The sequence below is a fragment of the Aplidium turbinatum genome, chromosome 7, assembly GCF_918807975.1.
Source record: "Aplidium turbinatum chromosome 7, kaAplTurb1.1, whole genome shotgun sequence".
In the NCBI taxonomy this organism is placed as follows: domain Eukaryota; kingdom Metazoa; phylum Chordata; class Ascidiacea; order Aplousobranchia; family Polyclinidae; genus Aplidium; species Aplidium turbinatum.
In genome coordinates, this window is record NC_137478.1 from 31,827,934 (window position 1) to 31,848,078 (window position 20,145).

General features: G+C 38.6%; 1 protein-coding gene and 1 long non-coding RNA gene across 2 annotated transcripts in view; both read left to right on the forward strand.

The window, feature by feature from the left end:
* Positions 1-19,292, forward strand: part of LOC145773986 (NACHT, LRR and PYD domains-containing protein 4B-like) — an 87,824-nt gene extending 68,532 nt beyond the window's left edge. Inside the window, exon 9 of the mRNA XM_082585115.1 lies at positions 19,064-19,292. Coding sequence (XP_082441241.1) covers positions 19,064-19,197 — 134 coding nt within the window. The 3' untranslated portion in view covers positions 19,198-19,292. The remainder of the gene's footprint in view (positions 1-19,063) is intronic.
* LOC145773993 (uncharacterized) lies at positions 12,744-19,879 on the forward strand. The gene is made up of 4 exons (XR_014289987.1): positions 12,744-12,943; positions 13,679-13,765; positions 14,080-14,148; positions 19,675-19,879. It is a non-coding gene; the product is annotated as an uncharacterized LOC145773993 (long non-coding RNA).
* Positions 19,880-20,145: the final 266 nt, after the last annotated feature.

The window sequence follows — 20,145 nt, forward strand, 5'->3', positions numbered from 1 at the left end:
CTGATGGCAAAAGTAGCCATTTTTACATCATTTCAACGCCTTGCAATGTTGCCTTGAAATAAAGTTGTCTGAACTTTTCGGCAGGATATGTATTCTAATTTTAACAATGAGGATTATTGCGTCACATTGATCGTTTGTTAAAAAAAAACGTCACAGAGAAGCAAGTCTCAGCTGGGTTCCGCACGTGCTTAGGCGAAGGTGGCGATCTTATTCACGCTGATACTGATAGAAATAGAATTTCTGCACAGAAGGGAAGGTGTTAGACTAACACTATTGTGTTAGTTAGTTAACACTAACACTATTGAGGGCTAACACTATTGAGTCACTAATGCGCATTTGTCTGGACGGCCCTGACATGGAGATTTACAACCCCGCGCCGACAGTAATCGCTTGGCACAACGATTCTATAACGCGAAAACCACGGAATAAGTGATCATAATTGCTTTTGTAATAAGGAAATTTAGATTGTTGTTTTCAATTGTGTTTATTGCGTCATTACACGACTGTCATTAACGCACTGATTTATTTGCAAGCAATCTTCTCCAGTATACTGTTAAGGTTAATTAAACCATCAACCATTGCGGAGTTATTTTGTTGTAGAAAATCTTCTTCTACAAACACGACTACACAATACTGTAGTGCATAGGCGCCTAACTATTTTTTTGGCCGTGGGGGCGAAAGCGTGTTTCACAAGCAGCAACGTAGCCTAAATTCAGGGAAATGTCACGCAGATGGATGACGTAATTATGTCGTCACACTAGGATTGCTTTTATTGCCACACTCGGAGTTATCGCTACGTTCGACCTACCGTTAATTATAATAAACAAAACTCGACCAAATGCTATGCGTCTGCGTTGGCTAGCGGTTGATGGACTGCGACTCTTTAAGCTAAGCACAACATAAAGTATCAACGAACTAGATTTATTAGCATGAAACAAGAGACGAAAAGGTTTACTAAAAGGTATACTGTAAATGGAATGAAAATACTAACTTGATCATATGCTTGAAAATATGGGTCTGCTACTATTCGGTGAGTCCGATACGGTGAGTCCGATTCGGTGAGTCTGATTCGGTGAGTTCCTAACCTCTAACCCCTAACCCTAACTCCAAACCCCTAACCCTAAAACGGCAATGATAATTAGGCCACGGTACCCAATAATTTAAAAAAAAAATTGAAAAAATCCCCCGTTAAGGGATCGGACTCACCGAATCAGACTCACCGAATCGGACTCACCGAATCGGACTCACCGAAACGGGCCATTCCGTGAAAATATACCTGTTGAAAGCAAAACCATTTATGTTTACATCAATTCAACATCACGTCAACTTGAATAAATTTAAAAGTTGCTGACACCTTAAACAGCCCTTAAAAAAATAGTTACGGAGAGACGTTTGATTAAGTTTTCGACTTGACATTACTCCCTTTTCACCACAATATCACAACTTATCGCTGACCAGCTTTCAAGTTTCAATTCGCTGTGATGCGCCCGTGTTGCAGATGAAACAAAAGACGCACATATTCCCCCGCCTTTGATCGGGTTTCTATGGCAACGGTCGTGCGTGCGCCATGCAGTCTGCGCGAGTCCGTTGTTGTGTTGATTATGCTGCCATGTGTGCGGTTTGTACCAGCCCTTGTTACGTTGGTTAGTGGTTACCTCGGGCCGAGACTTCAAGTTCCTTTTCACAACGAGCGATTCACTGCCGCGACAATTCTCTGCAGAGGTTTCGACTTTCGAAAGCGACATCGAGTCTGTTTGCAAGCGCATTAAGCTAAACGCACGCTTCGTCAACGTAGCAAATTATGTTGTTTTTGGGTGCATTCAACATCTGATGACATTGAATCGACGCAAAACAGTAGATTTTTGCTATGTCTCAAGCAGCAAAATCAGTCATTTTTACATTGATTCAACGTCTGCAGACGTTAAATCAATGTAAAAATGACAGATTTTTTTGTCTGGGGTGGGAGTGTAGCATCGCTACTCGTTCTAGTGATTATTTATTGCGAAGCTGTTGCGGTTTGCATTTAAAAATGTTTTCCTGCTGCCGATTGCTAGTTCATCTATTATTTTATGTATCAATGCAGCATAAAAAGTTGCTCCCACGTAGAAATATGCGTGGGGGCCTGGCCCCCACGGGTTAGGCGCCTATGCCGTAGTGTGATTTTGTGCAAAATCTACATGTAAAAAATATGTTCGGTTGAGATATTAAATGTCCGCTGAAAGGGCCAGTCCGGTAGGACATGCTTGACCGCCGGAAAAAAGTACAAATTTCGAGGCCTGCTTGTAGGGACTTTGAACCACTGACGCAAGCTTGATTACCGATATTGACAGAGTGAAGTTACCAATTGTTGTTGCCTGTGAATTATTCCGTTTATTAGGTACCGCTGAATGAGAGCAGTCTTTAAATTTGTTGCTCAAGCGCACACCCCTAGAACTGAATCGCCGCAGCTTGATCTTGCATTTTTTCGTACACAACACCGGGCACTGAGCTAATGGGGCGGACAACCCTTGAAAATGTTCAAACCTGTTGTCTACATTGTTTGCTTTCCTTTCACAAGGTTTTTTGCTTTTCAGATACTATGGAGATTCACAACCTGGAAGGCCAAACTCAGAGCAGAAATGCTGAGGTGAGTCAACATCAGCAATAAATTGTTGCTCGCTAAATAAACACATGGTCTGTGTTTCTTGGATAATAATTTTGCAGTTAGCGGTGGCCGCTCGATGTTGTGGTTTTTACAATGTGGCTCCACGCTCCCCTTGTGACTTATTCCAAGCCCTTTACAGTATGTGGTTGTGTTTAGAAATTGCTTTGTGCCATCACAAAGATTGAATTTTTATATCCCACATGGAAAAACTGGATGAGTTTGATAATTTTATGTTTGATTGGCTATTTTTTTAACTGCTGATATGTTTTCAACTGTTTAAACAGTTTCTTTCAAACTCGTATTTTCAGGAACTCTCAGTGGCATCTGGCAGTGGTTTGTCTTCTGGACCATCAATTCATGTCGGACATATAGGACATGCTGAAAACACCATACTCTCAGCTGGAACAGTTGTTCAAAATCCAATAGACAATCGATCTTATACCGTAATCCACCACCATCATCCGCCAGGTGAGATTTTTTTTCCTGAGACATGTTTTGCAAAGAAGCCGTTTATTTTATAGAACTTTTACTTTTGTAGCCTATGTATTAACACTAACTACTGTATCTGTTTTTGCACAACTATGCACAGCCACTTACAACCTTAACAACAATTATTTTTCCGAGATAAACTACGCACAGTCACATAAAATTTAACAATAGCCCCTCTCAGATTTTAGAGGATTATTTCCAAAAGCATAAATTCGAAAAATTATCAATACAAATAAATCTAATTTCACGAGAGTCAGTGCAATATCATGTGGCTAAACAAGCGATTTCAATCTTGTTAGACCAATGCTTTTTAACCTTTTTTACTTTTCTTTAAAACATTTTTTTTTACTTAACAATTCTTCTAACTTTCATGCTCCCCTTCGAACAGATGCTGCTATTCCATAAACCTTTATGGTTGACATAATAATCAACCGACTTTCTAGGAAGACTTACAAGCGTGAAATATGAAAACGTCAAATCAGAAAAACTCAAATGTGAAGCGACGCTTTTACAACAAACATGCAATAAACTTGTGCTATATTTGTAACTATAGCCACCTTGCAATTCTTTACTTGGAGATAGTTTTTGGTTCTTATAAAGAGGAGTGGATTGATGTCTTCATACAATTCCTCATTCGCTCGCTCTACTGTCGCACACATAACTTTGTTTTTTGATTCATTTGAGTCTACGATTGGGGATAAAAAGTCGATTGTTTCACACAATTAAAGGATTTTGCATTCAGTTATAAATCAAACTAATGCCACAAATCTCTAGGAAGGCGTTCTGTCATTCTCTTGCTTGCTTACGGATATTACTGATTTTCCAACACAAAAAATATAATCGTATTGTCACCCACTTCATACCAATCAGCTAACCCACGTCTTGCTGCTGTATCTAAAAAACATAGAAATACAATAGACAATAGGTGATTGCTAAAATTGTGGCAGCAGCTTTCCACCTCTACAATCGGGAAGCTGATCGTGAGCTACACGTCCAGAACAACGGAAAATCTCTGTCCTTTTGCCCCGAACCAAGATATCTTGGGGTAACACTGGACAGATCGCTCACATACCGCCACCATTTGGTGTCACTGCGCAAGAAACCCACTTCCCGCGCTGCGCTACTCAAGCGCCTGGCAGGTTCTAGCTGGGGGGCGAGGGCTGACACTTTGCGTATAGCAGCCTTAGCTCTTGTCTACTCTTCAGCAGAGTACTGCGCACCTGTTTGGTGCCGCAGTGCTCACTGCCACAACATCGACACTGCCATCAACAGCGCCTTGCGCACAGTGACCGGATGCCTGCGCCCCACACCATTGGACAATCTCCCCATTCTCGCTGGCATCCAACCCACTGAGCTTCGTCGCGAAGAAGCCACTCTGTCCCTCGGTCGACGGGTACTGGAGCCTAACCACCTTCTCCATCACAAGATCTTTGCTCTCCCAAACGAGCACCCAGTCGACTGAAATCAAGACACCCATTCGTGCCAGCCGCTCAACTTCTTATCAATGAAGCTGATGTACAAGACATCTCTGCGGCTACTTGGGCGGACCATAAATGGAGTTCTGAATGGAAGTCAAGCGCCACCAGACTTTATTCGTTTATCCCCGACGCCGACACACGCCCCATCGGCCTAACACTACCAAGACAGGCATGGGTGCGCCTCAACCCGTCTCCGCACGGGCGTCGGGCTTTTCCGCTCAACCATGCACCAATGGGGAATGGCCTCTTCCTCCTCCTGTGAATGTGGTGCAGAGGAACGGTCTGTTCCTCTGACCACATCATCAATGACTGTTCCATCTTCAAGCCACCTAACGGAGTGGAAGGTCTGCGTGTCATAGATGATGAAACCAAAGACTGGCTGCACTCTAGTAGCCTTCCAGTGTAGTCCGGGAACATCGTGAATCTGGGGTGGTAAAAGGATAGACCCTCGGCCCCAGAGGCTCACACGACGACGACGATAGAAATACAATGAATATATAAATTGTAAGCTAGCTCTGTGTTAATTAAATTATAGCATTACGTTTACTAACGTAAAGGTTGCATTAAACAAACCAAATTTAAATTTTTCATTTCTGCAAACTTGGTTCATTAGATTGTGAAATAAAGCAATTACCTATGTTCTATCTTTTATCTGTTGGGTAGAAAATAAATTAAAAATGAATTTCTGACACTTTTCAAACTCAAAACTGGATGTACAAAGGTTTAAAATAAAAAAATTAAAATCTTAAAGAATAAATAATTTGCGTTATCAAACGCGTTGAGACTTAATTGGCATAGCGTGGTTTGATGTTGATTCGACGTTTAAATGTCAGGTTTGTCAGGGATTGTACAATGTACTGTAAGTGCCTGAGTAGACTACAAACCTGTCAAAGCTTTGCTGCATTTTAAAGGAGTTGACTTGTACGGAATTGAAATTTTAAAGCAAGAAAGCTTAAATACTGTAAACGTTGATGTTAAATGATTAATCATAGAAGGACCAAGTTGGTCAAATTTTGAATGATGATAAATTGACCTGATGAGCAGAAATCATATTAGCTGAATAAAATCAGTTCTTACAAGATATCTATTTTGAAAGTGTATTAGGCTACTGTAGATAATCTGCTGTGTGCAGTAGCGGATCCATACACTTGGTCACGTGCTTGGTCATGTGTGAAAGTGTATTAGATAATCTGCTGTGTGCAGTAGCGGATCCAGACTCTGGACACGCCAAAATCCCACTCACACCGACTCCACGACTCCGACTCCACAGCCCTGCGTAATTTGGCCTGGTACCAATGACACTCTCGGGCCTCACAAACAAGACACCGCTCAAAAAAATGCACGATGGCAAAAGTTAATGCAACGTTTTCTTTAACTTCCTGGGCCTCCTGCAAAGGTATCGGGCGCTTAAAATCATCCCAGGGGTCCAAAAGTATCCCAATCAGCCACATGCCACCCCCAAAAACAAGAAAAGCTAAAACACTTTCGATTGAATGAATTATAAGTTTAAATTGTTAAAGCTTTTTGTTTCAAATTTAGAAATTGAATTGTTCGGTCAGATAGCGTCACAACCGAATCTAGATAGCCGTCATTTTGACGCAATAAAATAATTAACCAGTTTTGTTTGTGAATCGGCGAATCTAATGGTGGAAGGTGGTCACACGCGTTGTTCATTTTCTCTTACAATTTTTACTCCCTTGAAACTACAATGAATTTGTTTCTAGCTCTGCTACTGCGTCTGAACAATTAGTGGCAACTACTGAGCCACTGTTAATATGATATCTGTCTGACAAAAGTTGATTTGAAATCTCAATCTAGTTTAATCAGTGTTGCCAATTTTAAAATAGAAAAGTTGCTAATTTTATAGTAGCTCCGTTACTGCTTCTGAATATAGAAATGACATTGTTTTACCGGAATGGCCCGTTTCGGCGAGTCCGATTCGGCGAGTCCGATTCGACTAGTCCGATTCGACTAGTCCGATTCGGCGAGTTCCCTATTCGGCGAGAGCCTTTTTCGGCGAGTGCCCTATTCGGCGAGTTTTGAAATTTTTAAAAGGAAATTATCGGGTACCGTAGCCTAATTGCAATTGCCGTTTTTACATCGTTTTAACGTCGCTAAACGTTGAAATCGTGCAGAAAGGAATAAAAAGAAAATGTTTGAACTATTAAATTAAAATTCGTCATGTCAGTTCAGTTATTTTTATTTTTGACCATCATATCAAAAACAATACACGTCAACATAGCAAAGGTAGAAGCGACAAAACGCGAACGTTAAAACGTGCTTGAATTCGTCATGTCAGTTCAGTTGTTTATCTTTCTGATCATGATATCAAAAACAATTCACGTCAACATAGCAAAGGTGTAGAAAAAGGTAAAAGCCACAAAACGCGAACGTTAAAACGTGCTTGTGACCGAAGTAAGTTATTGAGTTGAAAGAAATTTGGCACGGTTGCATCACCTTCAGAAAAATTTAAGATATGAAGGAAAAATAAAACAAAGAAAATGTTACAAAAAAAAATAATGTTTATGTCTATAAGTTAGTACTTTTGAATAGTTAAAATCATAGGCGTCTAATTATTTTTTTGGCCGTGGGGGCGAAAGCGTGTTTCATCAGCAGCAACGTAAATTCAGCGAAATGTCACGCAGATGGATGACGTAATTATGCCGTCACACTAGGATTGCTTTTATTACCACACTCGGAGTTATCACTACGTTCGACCTACCCTTAATTATTATAAACAAAGCTCGACCAAAACACATGCTATGCGTCTGCGTTGGCTAGCGGTTGATGGACTGAGACTCTTTAAGCTAAGCGCAACATAAAGTTTAGCAACGAACTAGATTTATTAGCATGAAACAAGAGACGAAAAGGTTTACTAAAAGGTATACTGTAAATGGAATGAAAATACTAACTTGATCATATGCTTGAAAATATACCTGTTGAAAGCAAAATCATTCATGTTTACAGCAATTCAACAGCACGTCACCTTAAATAAATTTAAAAGTTGCTGACATCCGTAAACAGCCCTTGAAAAATAGTTACAGAGAGACGTTTGATTAAGTTTTCGACTTGATATTGCTCCCTTTTTACTACAATATCGCAACTTATGGCTGACCAGCTTTCAAGTTTCAATTCGCTGTAATACGCCCGTTTTCGTGTTGCAGATGAAACAAAAGATGCGCATATTTCCCCCCTTTGTTCGGGTTTCTATGGCAACGGACGTGTGTGCGCCATGCAGTTTGCGCGAGGCCGTTGTTGTGTTGATTATGCCGCTTGTGCGACTGTGGGCAGTGCGGTTTATACCAGCCCTTGTTACGTTGGTTAGTGGTAACCTCGGGCCGAGACTTCAAGTTCATTTTCACAGCAACCGATTCACTGCCGCGACAATTCTCTGCAGAGGTTTCAACTTTTGAAAGCGACAGCGAGGCTGTTTGCAAGCGCATTAAGTTAAACGCACGCTGCGTCAACGTAGCAAATTATGTTGTTTTTGGGTGCATTCAACATCTGATGACATTGAATCGACGCAAAACAGTAGATTTTTGCTATGTCACAGGCAGCAAAATCAGTCATTTTTACATTGATTCAACGTCTGCAGACGTTAAATCAACGTAAAAATGACAGATTTTTTTGTCTGGGGTGGGATTGTAGCATCGCTACTCGTTCTAGTGATTATTTACTGCGAAGCTGTTGCGGTTTGCATTAAAAATGTTTTCCTGCTGCCGATCGCTAGTTCATCTATTTTTTTATGTATCAATGCCGCATAAAAAGTTGTTCCCACGCGGAAATATGCGTGGGGGCCTGGCCCCCACGGCGTAGGCGCCTATGGTTAAAATGATTAGTTTGGATCAACAAATGTGTGACCTACACTCCTACAGCTTAGATTGAAAGGAAATTATCGGGTAGGCTACCGTAGCCTAGTTATCCCAACCAGCAAAAATTTGTTCCAAGAACCCAGTTAGCCTAACAGTTCATTTTTACATTGTAGTAACAGAATGAAAAGGCTAACCAAATGTGTGGCCTATCGTTTTAACGTCGCTAAACGTTGAAATCGTGTAGAAAAAGGTGCTTTTGCTGACTAGGATACGTTGAAACTGAGAAACATTCACAGAAGCCCTATGATACGTTGCATTTTTAAGATAATGTATTCAGACGTTGAAGCAATGTACAAATGAAATGTTATGCTAAATGGGTTCTTGGAACAAATCGTAGAGCTTCTGTGAATGTTTCTCAGTTTCAAAGTATCCTAGTCAGCAAAAGCTCCCTTTTCTACACGATTTCAACGTTTAGCGACGTTAACACGATAGGCCACACATTTGTTTAGCCTTTTCATTCTGTTACTACAATGTAAAAATGAACTGTGTTCTTGGAACAATTTTTTGCTGGTTGGGATAACTAGGCTACGGTACCCGATAATTTCCTTTGAATCCAAGCTGTAGGCCACACATTTGTTGGTCCAAACTAATCATTTTAACTATTCAAAAGTACTAACTTATAGACATAAACATTATTTTTTTTTGTAACATTTTCTTTGTTTTATTTTTCCTTCATATCTTAAATTTTCTGAAAGTGTTGCGACCGTGCCAAATTTCTTTCAACTGAATAACTTACTTCGGTCACAAGCACGTTTTAACGTTCGCGTTTTGTTGCTTCTACCTTTTTCTACACCTTTGCTATGTTGACGTGTATTGTTTTTGATATCATGATCAGAAAGAAAAACAACTGAACTGACATGACGAATTCAAGCACGTTTTAACGTTCGCGTTTTGCCGCTTCTACCTTTGCTATGTTGACGTGTATTGTTTTTCATATGATGGTCAGAAATAAAAACAACTGAACTGACATGACGAATTTTAATTTAATAGTTCAAACATTTTCTTTTTATTCCTTTCTGCACGATTTCAACGTTTAGCGACGTTAAAACGATGTAAAAACGGCAATTATAATTAGGCTACGTACCCGATAATTTCCTTTCAAAAATTTCAAAAACTCGCCGAATAGGGCACTCGCCGAAAAGGGCTCTCGCCGAATAGGGAACTCGCCGAATCGGACTAGTCGAATCGGACTCGCCGAATCGGACTCGCCGAATAGTAGCAGACCCTTGTTTTACACCTTCATTTTATCCTAAACGTCTTTGATATCTGGATTGGGTAAAAATAATTGTCACTACTCAACATGAGAACCTGATGTTAAATCAAAGTAAAAGTAACGGAATGTGCTGATTAGAATTTTACATTGATTCAACGTCTGCGGACGTTGAATTAATGTAAAAACAACAGGTTTTGCTGATTGAAGTTTTTACATTGATTTAGCATCTGCAGACGTCAAATCAATGTAAAAGTTGTGGATTCCACTGATTATAAAGAAGCGTAATGTTATTCAACCGTTGCAGATAATAAAATTGCAGTTTCATTAATTAACTTTGATCACATGTTAATAAAGGAACATTGGAAGCAACTTCTCACAATGAGCATTATGAGCAAACAACACCGAGATCAACTTCTGCATCTTCTCACCCCTCGCATCGACAAAGTAGGTTTAAACGAATCTTGATTTAAGCTTCACCATTAGGTGAAGGTTCCAAATTTACACTAGATCCAAACTATGGAACCGAAATATGCATATTAATATTCATATCCAGTTACTGCAGAGCACATCAAGCCAGAAGAATTTAAGTCTCCAGCAGCAGATTAGAAATGAGCAGAAAACCATGTTTTGTCACAGTCAGTATCTACTGGAAATAGTTGGAGATAATGACACTTGTTGCGAATCTTAGAGATCTAACTGGAAAGTGGTTTTGGGAGGCAGTTTCCTACCGGCACCGTACCTTGTAGTCCATATCTCACATGGACTTTATGTTCTTAGTTCAGCAAGTATAATATAACCGATTGATGCCATGAAGTTTGGCTCCAAAAGCAGCAGGGGCGTATTTAGAAAATTTGTTCAACCCGGTAACCAGAGCTGTGGAGTCGGGCGAAAAATATACGATCCCGACTCCTTGGTTTGTAACTAACCCACTCCGACCACTGTTTCCAGATTTATGAAGGTTGCCAGATTTTTTTTCATTTTCAAAAAAGTTGATTTCACTTAATTTGTGATAGAAATTGCAACGGCGACTTGAAATTTTATTGTAAATCGTTTTGTATAAAGTTGGTCTTTTTTAACAACTCCGACTCCGGACACGTCAAAATCCTTTCGACTCCACAGCCCTGCCTGTAACATCAGCAAAAATATTGAAGCCACGTATAGTATGTTCTATATGTCATGAACGAAGATGACTAGATTAGGCCAACATGTATTGCATGCAGTCGAAAGAGAGTATGGTAAAGAAAAGAAAAGTGTGGTATAATAATCCAATTTTATATAAAGCTTTTTCAGCTTTGAACTTCGTGAGGATCAGAAATTGATGACTATAGAAGGTTTCTAAACCACCACTCCAGTAGAAGTAGTATATTGTATAGTCTCAAGCAAGCAATACAAGTTGATAGAACTACCACGGCCACTTACACTTCGGAGATATCGTAATGTTGTCCGCAAGGACAAGGAGGAAAGAGGGTTGACACAATGTGGAAATGAAGGAGGAGGGGATATTTTGAAATTTTATGAGAACGTGTTTTATGTCCCTTGTGTCAAAACCATTCATACATTTGCAGCACGCACTTCATCTGTAAGCATTCTGGACCAGATGAAGTGGCTGTCTCTGGGTAGAAAGCGTTGCATGCTGTGTACTGTAGTGTGAGCGCATCTTTTATTTATCTTATGGTCCATAAAGATAAGTTTACTAGCAGCTTATTAAAACCTAACAAAAGGTGAATACTAATAGATGTGTTTTCTTACAATACATTTTCAGTTATATAATTTTTTTTTTGATTTTGAATATTTTTTCCGCAGTTGTTACTTCTGTAAAGATGTGCGGGAAAAACTGCAAGAAACAATTGAAAAACGTCAAGATCCACGTTTGCTACTTTTTAATGCAAAAATTTAACAAATTTGATTTTTTGTTTTTTAGGCTCAAACATCGGAATAGAAAAGCTGAAAGAAACAACCCTCAAGCTGTATGATCCTGAATATGACGTCGACCTGTGCCATTTTAACGTCTCATCGGATGGTTTGCCAGAAGTGTGTGCTGAACTTTTTTTGGTTCAATTTTACGAAGGAAATCTTGTTCCCGATGACAACAAATATGATCCTAAAACCCATGAATTTAAACTAACAAAATCTGACGAAAAAGTTGACTTTGATAAATTAGTTTCGGATGCTCAAAAGAACGATTTTGTGTCAGTAATTGGATATCCTGGGGCAGGGAAAACTATTCTGTCCAAGCGCCTGGCTAGGCGTCTTTGTCAATGTGGTGATCTTGTTGTTTTAAGGAAGCTTTTCATGAACATGAGCGACTGTTATGAAGACACATTCACTTTGAAACAATTTTTATTGGGAGATAACAACTATAACTTAAACCATAACGAAGCTACTTCTGCTTTTGAATGGATCAAAAACAATCCAAAAAAAGTTTGTATCATTCTTGACGGATTTGATCAAGTGGAATGGAGTATCATGAAAACTGCAAAGAAATGCAACATCAACAGCTCTCTTACTTCTCAGGAACTAGTTTCATGCCTTTGCCAAGGACAATTTCTACTTCACTGCCACCTCATCTTCACTTCTCGTCCACACGCGATGCTTTCCGTTCCTAAAAACTGCAGACCAAATCTTATTTTCTTTCTTCGTGATTTAATCTCTTCAGATATGAGGAAATTGTTTAGTGCTTTAATAAATAACCAGAGTAAAGCCGACGAACTCTGGGAATCCTTAACCAGTAAGGCACCCCAGCTAGAATCATTCTGCCACAACCCACTTATGTTACAACTTTATGTCAGAGCTTCATTGGGTTCATCTGGACAAGTGAAGTGCATTTCCACAATGACCAAAGTGTTTCATTCTGTGCTTAAACATCTTAAAGCGTCTGACAATACAGGTTCTTTGTCGGATGAAATTGTTATGAAATTGTCTGCAATCGCCTATAAAGCGACAAAAGAGGGTACGGTACTTATTGATGCTAGAACTCTTAGACAAAAGAATCTGACCATCAGCGAATTTCAGGATTTTGTGGTACCTTTATTAGGATCCAACAAAAAATGTCCTCTGCTGGAAGGTAACCAACAATTGTATTTCACACATCAAACCTTCCAGGAGTACTTCTCAGCTTTGTATCTTTGTCATCACATGCCAGCAAGAGAGTTCGCTTCCTTCGTTCAAAACAATCTGCTCTATGATCATTGGTCCATTGTTGTACAGTTTCTATCCGGTCTTTTGCTGGATCCAAGCACAGGAAATGGTAACTTTACGATTGATAAAAAATCATTGTTACAAAGAGCTCACTGTTTCTCATTTTCCATTTTTATCTTTGATTTGGAAATCTATAGTTATAATGCTGAAAAAAATTTAAGGTTTTAACGCTTAAAATTTGATTAGTTTTTTGTGTTTCTTAAACAGGGCGTTCAGCATTACATAAAATAAAATTTGTAAACACTTTCGGCTATACATCTAGCGCTTGTTAAACCTTTTAAAAAATAACAAGTTAGGCTATGTATTGCTGACGTAAACACTAACAGGGTTAAAAATATACAGTTTTGCGAAGAAAAAAAAGACTTAAAATTAGAGAAAACTACAAAATCGTAAAAAATATGTTATGCAGTAAAACGAATCAAGCATTTGCTAAAATTTGCATTGCCCAGTTAATCACAGCACGTGTAGGTGTAGGCTATGTATTGCTCACGTAAACACTAACAGGGTTAAAAATATACAGTTTTGCGCAGAAAAAAAAAGACTTAAAATTAGAGAAAACTACAAAATCGTAAAAAATATGTTATGCAGTAAAACGAATCAAGCATTTGCTAAAATTTGCATTGCCCAGTTAATCACAGCACATGTTAACAACTATGAGACTACGCTGGAAATCAATTGTCTGTCTAGCCCTGGGTTGGAGGGTTAATAAACTTCATAAAATAATCTTTAAGTAACATTTAAAATCTATAGTTTAGCGATTGCAAACCTGTTTGCATTTTTATAGATTCTTCAACCTTCCAGTTACCTTCAGAAGAATCCGTTGCTTTACCACGCCAAAAACATTCCCAGCAAACACGACTACCTTCACCAGGTAAAGTATAGGATACTTGACATTTGTGCGAAAATTAGGACTTTAACAACACCATATGAAGTAACTTAAAACACAGGCTACTTTATTTTTTCACTTAGTACGCTGAAAAGTTCATTTGCACACCAAGATTGTTGATTAATTAATTAATGATTTAAGTTACTAATAGATAAAAATTAATAATAAAAATTTAAGTAAAGAATTATTTTCTGAACTTATTAATAAAGCTAATGTACTGTTTGGCAGTGGCGTGGCTGTGCGTCAGCAAAAGTGATGATGGCAAGCCGTAATTTTCATTTGAATGTAATTTTTTTCAGGTGAAAAATTGCAAAAGCGGAAAGTATTTATTTCAGGGCTGTACAAGAAAACTCGAAGAGTTGCTGCAAGTAAGTAAATGTTTTTACCTGTGGTACGATAAGCCGTTAGTAAAGATGGAACCCACAAGTAGTAAATTTCCTGCTGGAATCTGTCCCATCATTGGCTGACTTGACCAGACTCTGGAATAGTTGCACTCAGGCATAGAGCAAACTTCTGTTATGGTTATGCATGTCCCACAACCAGCAACAGTAGCATTTGTAGCAGTTTGGCTGACTGGACAAATCTTGAACAATTCCATCAGCTGCGTAGCAAATACAATGTACTTCTTCTCGTCAATTGGAGAAGTGTTTGACGAGGAACTGGAAGATCTAAACAGTGCAAGTGAACTGTTTTAGATTATTTTACAGCAACACCAATGTATTGGTGACAGCAAGCAATACAACTCAAACTACACAAAAACTTCTTGTCAATGACATTATTTTAAAGAAAAGATTGAGCCCTTCCGCTTACAGTATGTGTGTGTTTCCATACATCAGGAAGCATTCATAAAATATCTATAACAGATAACAGCATCGTTGTTTACAAACTTACCCCAGCTTTTCACTACGTTCATTGGTAGACACCTCCGAAAATGTATTAATTGAGAAATTTGGATCGTGCATTTCATTGTCTTCAAAAGATATGTCTTGCAAAGCCATTCTTGCTTTTTTGGGAGTGGAAGTAAGATAATCTGGTGGACTTCGTTTTCTTTCTTGCAAGTTGCAGGTCACACCTACAGATTGTGTTGATACCAGGGCATTCGCCTGAGTTGCTGCAATAAACATATTTCAAATCAAGCAAAGCAACTTTTACAGTATTATTTGGCATCACTTCTCTTTCCAAAGCTATTAAAATGTGCACTACTGTTATTTCATAATATGTTATACAGTATATATTTTAAACCAGGTACATTAAGATAAGGAACTATTGAGCAACATAACTCAAAGGCAACTCAAATTTCTTGGTCACATTATCAGAAAAGAAGATTTCGAAAATCTTTGTTTAAGCGGTCGTCTTCTCGGGAAACATGCTCGTGGCAGACAACGAACAACATTTATATCTAATTTCAATACATCAATCAGCCAACCAAGAACACGTTGGAACACTGCGCGACAAAGGGAACATTGGAAAAACTTACGAACTGAGCAGCTAGTTCATCAAAGGTCGCATCGACTATGATACTGTTGATGATGATTTTATAGAGTTAACATTTCTTACCTTTCGCCCCATTCCTTGGCTTCAAGGCAGCTTGGAATCCTTTTGATGAACAAACACGGAAATCTAACACGTCATATTGTGTTGCAGCATCACAAGTAACCATTTCTGTTTGGCATGACACATCAGAATACCGGGGCAACTAGAAACGGAAGAACGCACAATAGCACATTATAAACAGCACAAAAACAGTAACAAATAAAACCCACATTTATGCACTAAACATTGCCATTGCATCTTCCTGCAATTCAGTGTGTTCAGCTTCTTCATTGTCAACACTCGTGCTAGCCAGTAACTGAAAAAGAAAACAACAATGTATATGAAGGACTTTTTTTGTTAATGCACTTGGTGAATTATACATGAGACGTTTTAAAGCTGCATGTAGCTGGGAATCATTATACCAGCAGGCAGCATACATATTGTAAAGTGTATAGAAAACAATTTCTCAAGGATGCTACTTCACTACTTATGTACGGTACTTTATAACAAACATGTAGTAATATAATTGCTAGCTTAAAATTACCTCAACAACTTGACGCTTCCTAGCAGCCGGTCGCATGGATAAAGTGCAATTTTGTTGTGGAGTTGTCTCTCCACTGGACTTTGAATCCAACGGTTGCAAAGTTGTAGAAATATTTTTGGTTGGAAAGATTGAAGGGCATGCAGTACGGCTTAATTTGAGATGTGTGGCATGACCCATGTCAAATTGAATAAGATTTTGAAAATCTGTTTCCTTGAAATGGAGTCGACATATTGTGCTGGACTCTGTTGATCCTGGCCACACTCTTGTGGTGTTTACAAACTTGTTCCATTTCTTTTTTATGGTACGATTTTTTGGAAAATGGAACAAAGAAATTTTATCGGTAGAAGAACCGCCTGATGAACAGCCATATACAACACACCGATTTGGCATGATTACCGAATTGTTACACTTTAAGCTTAGTCTACTCACACAGCACTGGGGAAGAATGCATATTGAAATAGGCCTGCTGTACTTGTTTAGCCAATACACAATCACAAATTGACATACATGAGTAAATACTGAGACTGGTAGGTAGGCCTACCGTGCACACAGCACTGACTAATCATGAAGTAAAAAATAAATGCAAATCTTTGCAACCCTTGACTGTCTGAACCTCTTGCTGTTAAATACCATCAAAACTCTGCAAACTCTGCAAGGTCTAGCCCAAAATGTTTAGGTTAAACGTCCAATAAAAAGTTTAGTGTAGTATGTAAAATGATGTAAGCTAGCACCAAGGCTACAATAAACTAAATCTGAACTTCAATTGTAACTTGGAATAATCTTATCCACTGCTGCAAACGCATGCCACACCTCAAAAAAGCAAACTATTTTCCCAGCAGTACTTTCATGACGTCACCCGAGAATCTTATTTATTTCGACAACAGTTGATGCGGTGTGTGTTCGAATTGCAAAACCAAAACTTTGTTTTAAGATTGCGTGAGAACAAATGAGTATTTTTTCATAAAAACAAGTGCAACGTGTTTTTGATTATCCCCTTTATGTATTTCAACTCTCAATTTGCATTTGAAAATGGACTTGTCTGCCCCTTTAAGGTACGCACCCATGGCCACCTAAAGATTCGGCCTGATTTGTCACATTTTGCAGAAATTTCCAGGTTTTTCTAACTTTGGGCGAACGTTTAAATAAATTTTTCTAAAAATTAGATTTTTACGCTTTCTTTATTCTTTTCCCCAGGTGACACAATAGGTTTTAGCATTCTCACATGTTGAAAAACAAAGAAAATTCGATTTCGAAGATTTTAGTCAGACTGTTAATTTTCAATAACAGTCTGATTTTGCGTTTTTCAACTTACTTTTTCTCATTTGCCACTGCTTCCCCAAGGCAACAAAAAAGTTTTATGTCATTAGAAAACCGTAAAAAGTAAAAACATCTCAAAAAATGTCAGTCAAACACTAGCAGTAGCTGTAATCAAAATCTGCAGAATGTGACAAATCAGGCCGCATCTCCAGGTGGCCATGACGCACCCAAGTGAAATAGTTTTGTAAAGTTTTTTTTCTGTTCCAGCCCGTGCGAAAGTCCCTTCAGTTGTAAAGTTGCATATAAGATTTCGGCAATACGTGTGTTTTACAACACTTATGAGTTAAGGCAATTTCCTTGGTTAAAAAAAAATTAAAAGGTTATGTACCTTTTTTATTATTAACACTAAACTGTGCCTTCGCTTCCGCTCTGGTTCCGGTTTTCAGACGAAAACTCAGGCCCCGGCTCCGCTCCGAGTTCAGTTGAAAACAGTCGAACTCCGCATTCTTTTCCTCTGGAATTGCGGCTGCTGCTATCTCTGGTGGCAACCCATCGACTAAAACCCTTCAATTTTCTGAGAGCTATGGTCTACTGAAATAAGAAAACGTTCAGTGTTATGACACTAAATTTCAAAAAATGGTTTAATTCAAAGTAATTTCAATAAAATATCCAAACAATGAATTTGGCATAAATTGCTACATAAATTTGTTGGTAAATAGTATTTTTATTTTTGGCAACACCACTCAGAAATCCCGCGCAAAGCTGCAGAGTAGAGATGCAGCGAACCCAAAATTTTTATCCGCACACCGCACCGCAACTGACTCATCTATCCGCGCACCGCACCGCACACCGCAATTTATCTGGAACTTTGACACTGCACCGCACCGCACACCGCAAATTACAAAATTAAAAAAAAATATTTTAACGAGTTATTGTTTAGAAAGTCAATTGTAGGAAAAAGCATCCATGGCATATAACTGGTAACCTAGTACCAATACAGTTGTGCACTAATTGGCCAGGCTAACCAGATCATATTCTCTTATCAGCATTGCATCTAAGTTCTAAGACATAATACAAACTAAGACAAATAGAATGTTCCTGGATCCAGTATCAGGACTTTTGAACACTTTTTGTAAGCAATAATGCAATTATAATGCCAGTGGCTATATGAACTACACACACAAGAGTAAAACTTATAGCCTGAACTCACTGGGCTAACTGATATAGTAAATAATGCGGTAGTTGCGCTAGGCCTATAGCCTGGTAACTAAGCTTATCAGCTAGGCTACTAACCAAAAACATTCGTACAGCTTCCCTGACAAGCAAGCCCTAAAACCCTGTCAACTGCAAGCCATTTGCAATTTGCATTTGCATAGCTTTCCATCTTAGGGTTTCCGAAGGGAAAAATAACTGATCCGTGTTTCCAATTTAAATTTGAAGTTTCATAGCTGATTCTTGAAAAGTTGAAAGTTTACGTTTACGAAAGTTTAATTTCTTGAAAGTTTACGTTTACGAAAAATTAATTTCTTGAAAGTTTACGCGGCAAGCGGCGCGGCGCGGCTTTGTCATTTCAACCTTCCACGCGGCGCGGCGCGGCACGCGGCGAAAAAGTCAAAAGCGGCCGCGTACGCGGCGCGGCGCGGCTTGCATCACTACTGCAGAGGACAGTTTTGTTGGTTGCTAACAGAGTTGCCAACTTGGCAGTTTATCAGCAAGCTCATCTTGCTTTTTTTAAGTATGGGCTATTTTTTGCAACTTACAACTTGTTTGTCATTTTCAATTTATTTTTGATAAAACCTGAAATTATTGTGTGTTTTTTTCACTGGTTTAAGCTTTACAAATTTATTTTACTGTTTTTCGCTTTAATTAATTTTTCCAATTGAATTTGCTTGGCAACCTTGCACAAAACTCCCGCCCAAATCTGCAGATGACAGCCATTTTGTTTTCAGTCGTTGAAGAGAAAGGATCAGTTTTGATTCAGTGGCAGCAAGAAATAGTTGGTTTCAGTTTTCAATTCTGTCATCATTCTGCTTGGTTTCATCAGACAAATGTTTTAAAGTTTGTTTCTGTCCGTGTCTTCTGAGTTTGAAGAAAGCATCAGCTTGGATTGAGCTGCAGCAAGAAATGGATGATTGGGAAATTTTCATGATCAAGTTGTGAAGTTGCTTTGAAGATTTATCGAAAAAGAAATCAAACTTTATTTTATTGAGGAAGCTCTGGTTAGTTTAAGTTTCCACCTGCAAAGCTAGCCTAAGTATTTTTCCCTAGTTTGATAAAACTTCGAAGTCGTTGAAGACAAAACTTGTGATTTTGTGACCAGCTCACAAAAGTCTACTCAGGTTATTTTCAAATTAGAAGTTTGATTCAAACCTGAAAGTTTTGTTCAAAATAATTTGTTTATATTTTTGTTTTGATATTATAAATGAATTATTGTTTTGTTCTTTAGTAAACAACTTGTGTTCAATGTTTGATTATTTTATGGTTCGAACCAAACTGTGGTTTTAGATTTCAACCTGGTTAGCCGAGCTAATATTGATTGATATTATTCCTGCATTGTTAGATCACAATGATCGCGCCATCATCGCCATCAGCAAGATCTTGCGGGAAGGCAACGACTTGGAAGTGACAGTCACAGCAGGAAGTCATTTTGATGGAGGGAGGATATGGATGTTCTCCGCCACTCAGAATGACATTCATGCTGTGACGTCATTCATCAAGTCGATGCCGACTCGACTTGAATTCCTTGATCTGTCCGGATGCTTCATGAATTCCAATCAATTCCTTTCATGGAAGGAAGCGATCAAATCGATGCCTGGATCCGTGAGTCATGTTTAACTTTTATAACCAACACATTGATTCATGGTCAGATGTTGATTCAACGTCGCATTACGTTGTTTTGTCTCAGTTTCAACAAGTTTCACAAAGTAAGTTCCAGTTTCCAATTTTAATCATTTTCTAACAATTCTTGTAAACATAAAATAAATAAACAAAAAGTCACAACATAAATAAATTGTTTATGTTTAATTGTTGC